This window comes from Etheostoma spectabile, chromosome 19 (assembly GCF_008692095.1).
Source record: "Etheostoma spectabile isolate EspeVRDwgs_2016 chromosome 19, UIUC_Espe_1.0, whole genome shotgun sequence".
Classification (NCBI taxonomy): Eukaryota; Metazoa; Chordata; class Actinopteri; order Perciformes; family Percidae; genus Etheostoma; species Etheostoma spectabile.
The window spans coordinates 13,758,667-13,766,361 of NC_045751.1; the positions used below are offsets into that span (position 1 = coordinate 13,758,667).

Genomic DNA, 7,695 nt, shown 5'->3' on the forward strand with positions numbered 1-7,695 from the left:
GTGATCTGTGTGTTTTGTCGTTGTGAAGTGAGCTACCATCGCAGCACGTACAGTCTGAAATACCACTTGATGACCAAGCACACAGCTGATGCAAATTCTCCGCTCCCTCGTCAAAGTATTTTTTTCACCCTTTTATTGATGGACAGTGTTACACTGTGTGAGAGATTATTTGCTCCAAGTGAGAATGTTACGTGTGAAATTGAACACTACAGTAGGCTATATGCCAATGTTGTTTTCAATAAAAAACATTTGCACAAAGCAAGCCAATCCACTTTTCCATGTTGATGAGAGCATTAAAATGAGAAAAGATAATGGGACAAAAAGAAATTAAGGGACATTTAGAATTGATAAAAATGTGCGATTAATTGCACGATTAAATCGTTTGACAGCACTACTGCAGATGTATGATAGGGACTGTAACTTGTCTTTGCAGTTTTTCAGGCGTCTGAACGACTACAAGATCGACCACAAGCTGCTGCTGACAGGAACTCCACTACAGAACAACCTGGAGGAGCTGTTTCACCTGCTCAACTTCCTCACACCCAACCGCTTCAAGTAGGCAGTCACACACACACACAAACACACACACACACACAAACACATGGAGTCAGATAATGTGTGATAATTTGAACCAAGAAATCGGTACTACCAGTCCTTCACCCAGTCCATCTCTCTGTACAGTAACCTTGAAGGCTTCTTGGAAGAGTTTGCCGACATCTCCAAGGAGGACCAGATCAAGAAGCTCCACGACCTGCTGGGGCCTCACATGCTGCGGAGGCTGAAGGCAGACGTCTTCAAGAACATGCCCTCCAAGACCGAGCTGATTGTCAGAGTGGAGCTGAGTCCTATGCAGAAGTATGACACGCGAGAGGGTTTAGGGGGAAATGTGGATATGCTGGAGATCCACATTTTTAGATAACTGGGGCACATTCCCCTCCAGTTACAGCATTGACCATTTAGCCTGCATTTTCTTAAACAAGGCACTGTTAAGGTGCTCTGTGGAGCAGTGGAGGACTGTTTTGAAATTTCCAATAAGCATGATTTTGATTTTTGCAGGTCAAAACATTTGGATAACTATTTTAAATCTGGGCAAAATTTGTTTTTGTTTCATCTAGGTTACATTCAAACTTTAATTTAACATCTGTTCAGTGACTATATTTCAATATGTATCAGATTTATCATAGGGCCTGCTTCATGTTAAAATAGACACTGCAATACTGTTGTAAAGGTCGCAACTTAAACATTTAAAAAAACAAAGAATATTTTAAACTTGAAGTCCTGACTTGTTTTTATAAGCAAATATCATTATTCATAAAAATAATAAAAAAATTTAAAAGGATAACTGCTACTGTGGGAGCTACATATGTAAAAATCAAAGAACTTATTTGAAATGGACAATAATAATTGGTTTAAATGGAAAGTAACTGAAGCCCACACTGAAACTGGAATAGATAAGTAAGATGTTGATTTCTTAATCAATCAAAAATCCCCAATTTGCCACTAATTAATTGGCTTAAATGGATTCAGATATATACTTATATACTTATATTTCGCAGAAGAAAATATGTAAAAATATGTTCTATTGAAGTAGAAAATTAGACAATACAAATCGTCAGGATATTCTCATAAACAATGTAACAATGGAGGGTGGAGAGGAGTAAAAGAAAGGACGTTTATCTTAGTCTTTGTGTTGGTTTACATGGCTTACATTAAGTATGGGACTCTGCACTTAACATTTTTTCATTTGTCTTTATATTTTTAAATACAGAAAATACTACAAGCTGATTCTGACCAAGAACTTTGAAGCTCTGAACTCAAAAGGTGGAGGAAACCAGGTCTCCCTGCTCAACATTATGATGGATCTAAAGAAGTGCTGCAACCATCCCTACCTCTTCCCTGTCGCCTCCATGGTGAGAACACACACACACACACACACACACACACACACACACACACATACCCTGTCTATAGCCAAACATAATACTTTGATAAAAAATATACTAGAAGAAAACCAATAATTATTTGCTAGTATTTCATCCTTTTCAAACCATTTGCTTTGAATTTCTCCTGAATTGCAGAAAAGTGACACCTTGTGGGGATGATTAGTAGTGACCTTTTTTTTAAATCATATTGGTCCTAATCATATGCTACTAGTGTAAAACTACACTTGAGATTCAGACAGTCATTTGTTCCTCATGGCATGGTTTGTGTGTGTTCGTAGGAAGCCCAAAAAACCCCAGCCGGTGCTTACGAGGGGTCGGCCCTCACCAAGGCCTCTGGGAAACTGACGCTGTTGCAGAAGATGCTGAGTAAACTGAAAGAGCAGGGGCACCGAGTACTGGTCTTCTCACAGGTACACACACACACCACACAGACACACACACACCACACACACACACACACACACACACACACACACACACACACACACACAGTATGCACACACCAGATGGACAGCTCCCTTCACAGATGTGAAACTAGTCCCATGACGCCTCCAGAAGGCTCAGCAGCAGACTGATTCCAGCTGTGCGTGGGTAATCGAGTATACAGTAGATGAAAACACAAACATTTTTTTCTCTTTCTGTCCTCCATTTTTAGATGACTAAGATGCTGGATTTACTAGAAGACTTCTTAGACCATGAAGGTTACAAGTATGAAAGAATTGATGGAGGGGTCACAGGAGCGCTGAGACAAGAGGCCATCGACCGCTTCAATGGTGAGATACTGGATGATGTGTAGTCATTAAAGGTGCAGTAAGCTGGTCATGTAGGATTTAAAAGAAAAAAGATTCAAAAGAAATGTCTAATGAAAATGTACCATAATGAAAATACTGTAGCAATACTGTGTTGCTCTTTGCTTTGGGGGCTTTTTTAGACTTCCAAGCTTTTTTTGGTGATCATCACAGTTTGATTTTCTCCAGTTCATGAGTAGATGGAAATGCAAGGAGGTGGTAGAAGTAGATGAAGTCAGGCAACAGGATGAGACTCTATTGCTGGAACTTATGCCAAACTGACATTACTTACAAAGGATGACAAGCACTGGGATGCATGCTAAGTTTGTTTTCATGTGGAAGTTGGCCATATCAACACATGGCTTTTAATTATAGAGAATAATAGCCTTAGTATTTGTATGCTACTTAAACTTAAGAGAAAAACATTTTAGTTTCAGGTAAATTATCAATATGAGGCACTAAATCAGTCCTAATGTTTAAAAAAAGTGATCAAACTAAAACTATACACTCACAAAAGGACCCTCCAGAGAGTACTAAAAATCAGGCTGAATATTTTAATATATATGAATATTTCGGGTATTAAAAAAACGTAAACTAGACCAGAAACAATAATGAGGGGAAGAATAATCTCTTCACAAAAATGTAGACAACGGAACAGCAGTACAGATGAGCAGTAGCATCACAAAACATTTCAAACTAATTGAAAAAGTGTAAATTGAACAAATAACAAAAAGGAAAGGTTTGCAAAAGAAAGCTTGATATCATATTCAATCAATGTCAATTCCTCAATGTCACCTGAAATGAAAACCATATTACGACTATAAAGATAACATAAGTTACTGGCATTAATGGGATCCTTATTTATTAAAAAGAAATGATTATTATTACTGGCTGTTAGTTTCTCTCACACTGTCTCTCTGCCCCCAGCTCCTGGTGCTTGTCAGTTTTGTTTCTTGCTCTCCACCAGAGCGGGAGGTTTAGGCATCAACTTGGCCACAGCCGACACAGTTGTCATCTTCGACTCTGACTGGAACCCTCACAATGACATACAGGTACTGTAGACTGGTAGCTGCTTAGGAAGGAAATGATTTAATACTACATCAAATTCATGTTTGGGTTTATCCCGCTCTGCGTAGGCGTTCAGTCGAGCCCACCGAATCGGGCAAGCCAACAAGGTGATGATCTACCGCTTCGTGACGCGAGCCAGCGTGGAGGAGCGCATTACCCAGGTGGCCAAGAGGAAGATGATGCTGACCCACCTGGTGGTCCGGCCAGGCCTGGGGTCCAAAGCTGGCTCCATGTCCAAACAGGAACTAGACGACATCCTCAAGTTTGGAACAGAAGAGCTCTTCAAGGATGAAGTAGAACGTGAGTTTTTTTTCAACTCCACAAGAATAATTTGTCAAGGGAAGATAAGATGGTTAGTCATAGACACTCACCGGCCACTTTATTAGGTACACCTGTCCAACTGCTCGTTAACACTAAAATGTCAGCAGAGGCCCACTCACATGGCGCAACTCAGTGCATTTGGCATGTAGACATGGTCAAGAGAATCTCCTGCAGTTCAAACCGAGCATCAGTATGGGGAAGAAAGGTGATTTGAGTGACTTTGAACGTGGCATGATGTTGGTGCCAGAAGGGCTGGTCTGAGTATTCAGAAACTGCTAATCTACTGGATTTTCACGCACAACCATCTCTAGGTTTACAGAAATGGTCCGAAAAGAAAAAACATCCAGTGAGCGGCAGTTCTTGGGCGGAAATGCCTTGTTGATGCCAGAGGTCAAGGAAAATGGCCAGACGGTTCGAGCTGATAGAAGCAACAGTGACTCAAATAACCACCCGTTACAACCAAGGTGGGCAGAAGAGCATCTCTGAACGCACAGTACGTCGAACTTTGAGGCAGATGGGCTACAGCAGCAGAAGACCACATCGGTTGCCACTCCTTTCAGCTAAGAACAGGAATGAGACTACATTTGCACAACTCATCGAAATTGGACAATAGAAGATTGGAAAAACGTTGCCTGGTCTGATGAGTCTCGATTTCTGCTGCGACAGTCGGATGGTAGGTCAGAATTTGGCGTCTACAGCATGAAAGCATGGATCCATCCTGCCTTGTATCAACGTCAGGCTGGTGGTGGTGGTGTCATGGTGTGGGATATTTTCTTGGCACCTTTGGGCCCCTTGGTACCAATTGAGCATCGTTGCAAGCCACAGCCTACCTGAGTATTTTTGCTGACCATGTCCATCCCTTTATGACCATAATGTACCCAACTCTGTGGCTACTTTCAGCAGGATAATGCGCCATGTCATAAAGCTGGAATCATCACAGACTGGTTTTCTTGAACATGCAATGAGTTCGCTGTACTCAAATGGCCTCCACATCACCAGATCTCAATCCAATAGAGCATCTTTGGGATGTGTTGGAACGGGAGATTCGCATCATGTGTGCAGCCGACAATCGCGGCAACTGTGTGATGCCATCATGTCATATGGACCAAACTCCCTGAGGAATGCTTCAGCACCTTGTTGAATCTATGCCACGAAGAATTGAGGCAGTTCTGAAGGCAAAAGGGGTCCAACCCGTTACTAGCATGGGGTACCTAATAAAGTGGCCGGTGAGTGTATAATAATGTGGGAGTTTGGAGCTCCAATGTCTGGGTCAAAGTTGGAGTTGGCCGGCTTCTTCTCCTGAACAGATTATTTTATCAAACACACTCACTTTAATGTAATTTAATCTTGACACATTTGTCTTATCCTGGTTTTCTTGACAATATAATTGGGTAACAAGAAAAATGTGTAAAAAAATTCTGGTGAAACAGGACAAACCATTTCCACTTTTTAACTCCACATGTGGCAGGGATGAAGAACAGTTCGGGGGATAAAGTTGAGGACGAGGGCAGCGTGATCCACTACGACAGTGTTGCCATCGAGAGGCTGCTGGACAGAAGCCAAGACGCCACAGACGACTCAGACGTCCAGAACATGAACGAGTACCTCAGCTCCTTCAAAGTGGCTCAGTACATGGTCCGAGAGGAGGATAAGGTAAAAAGGGAAGAGGTCGACAGGATCTTACAAATAATATGATCGATTTTATGTTTATAAGGATCTTTGTAGACATTTCCAAGTTATATCTTCCATTTCCAGCAACTGTGCACCTAATGACAAGCTTTATTATAGTTACCCAATTAAAGGTGCCCTACCACATGTATTCCATTACTTTGTGGTAATGTCTGAAGTCCTACCATGGACTTTTTGAATTTTTTATGGAAAAAATGCCTTGGTTACCTTGTTTCATGCAATTCTAGCATGGTAAAGAAAGCCTGCAGGAAGACTCAGCTCAATTTGTGCCAGTTCTCATTAATATTCATCAAGCTAAGCTGCTTGACTCTGATTGGGTAACAGGTAGTCAATGAGAACCTGGCTACCAGCATCCTTTACCCACTTTAGCGCAACTGGGTGAGCTCATGAATAGTATTGAGCTCAGGCAACATGACGTAAGACCGACCAGCTTTTGTAATTGGCCTGATCTCTCCGATAATTTTTCTTTTCAGTGACTAGAGCTGACAGAGGAGGTAGCAGTTAATTTTTACATTTATGACATAAAACAAACACGGATCTGATATATATGGATCTAACATATTTCAAAAAATACAAGTAAAAAGGGTTTTGTGTGGCAGTGCTGCTTTTAAAATAATAAATAAACGTAGACCTCTCAGCAACACTTAGGTAGTGTCCTCCTTACAGAGATGTCATGTATAGATGGATAGGGTGGAAACGATAAGTGGATTACTTGATAAATCAATTGACAGAAAATTACTACAAAAACTGTATTTTGATAATCAATTAATCGTGTGAGACATTTATTTATACAGACAAGGCAATCATTCACTGGTTCCAGCTTTTCAAATGTGATGATTGGCTGCTTTTCTTTGTCTTTTCTGGTACTGAACTGAATATTTTGTTGGACAAAACAGGGAATTTTGAAGATGTGAACTTTGGCTTGGGGAAATTGTTATGGTAATTTTGTGTACTATTTTCTGGAATTTTACACACTATACAAATGAATGATAAACTATACTCTATATTGTTCTGAGGGTATGGCAGAGAATGATGAGGGAAGATGTAGCACAAACACAGCCTTTTTGGTGTAAAAGGCTGGTTTATAGTAAGAGAAGAGTGGTGTGTCAAAGCACACAGTCACATTGGATGTGTAAATGGTGTCAAAGACTTAAGTTAACCCTAAGCCTTTTTTCGGCATGCATGTCCTGAAAATGCACATATGTTGTAGTAATGTCACAATCAGTTCATTTTGGAGACGTTTGAGCTGGGCAGTGAAGTCTGGAAATAATTTAATCTATTTGAGAAGAGTTGTAACTGCCATGTCATTTTCTGCCGCTCCAGATCGAGGAGATAGAGCGGGAGATCATCAAACAGGAGGAGAACGTGGATCCGGATTATTGGGAGAAACTGTTAAGGCATCACTACGAGCAGCAACAAGAGGACCTGGCGAGCAAACTGGGCAAAGGCAAGAGGAACCGCAAGCCTGTCAACTACAACGATGCTGCACAGGAAGACCAAGGTAGGGACCGGGTTTGGGTCGGTGCTGTGTGGACCCGGTACTCTCAAAAAAGCTCAAGGACGCTGAGTAAACTCCTGTAAATTGTTTTATATCAAACCCTGGGATTTGAGATGATATGTCTTCTGTCTGAGTTATTGCTTGCATAGTGGAAGTGAATGGGCCTGGCCTATTGACCGACCACCATGTGCTGTTTCAGAGTGGCATGCTGACATTTCAGATAACCAGTCCGAGTATTCAGTGGGCTCCGAGGAGGAGGACGAGGACTTTGATGATCGGCCAGAAGGTAAGGAGAGATAAAATAAGAAAGACATCAAACCGAGCAGCGCTCCTCATGAACGATGAAAGATTCTTGTTGGAACACACACACACACACACACACACACAC

At 41.4% G+C, this 7,695-nt stretch overlaps 1 protein-coding gene across 6 annotated transcripts in view; it reads left to right on the forward strand.

Moving 5' to 3' along the window:
- The window catches only part of chd3 (chromodomain helicase DNA binding protein 3), a 46,821-nt gene that overhangs the window by 18,053 nt on the left and 21,073 nt on the right, over positions 1–7,695 (forward strand). For 4 of the 6 annotated variants that reach the window (XM_032543915.1, XM_032543912.1, XM_032543916.1 and 1 more), the window contains exons 17-26: positions 434–555; positions 682–855; positions 1,769–1,910; positions 2,222–2,353; positions 2,599–2,716; positions 3,659–3,783; positions 3,868–4,099; positions 5,589–5,773; positions 7,133–7,310; positions 7,507–7,593. In XM_032543915.1, the coding sequence (XP_032399806.1) occupies positions 434–555; positions 682–855; positions 1,769–1,910; positions 2,222–2,353; positions 2,599–2,716; positions 3,659–3,783; positions 3,868–4,099; positions 5,589–5,773; positions 7,133–7,310; positions 7,507–7,593 (1,495 nt within the window). The remainder of the gene's footprint in view (positions 1–433; positions 556–681; positions 856–1,768; positions 1,911–2,221; positions 2,354–2,598; positions 2,717–3,658; positions 3,784–3,867; positions 4,100–5,588; positions 5,774–7,132; positions 7,311–7,506; positions 7,594–7,695) is intronic. The other 2 variants (XM_032543914.1, XM_032543917.1) reach the window with 1 other exon arrangement.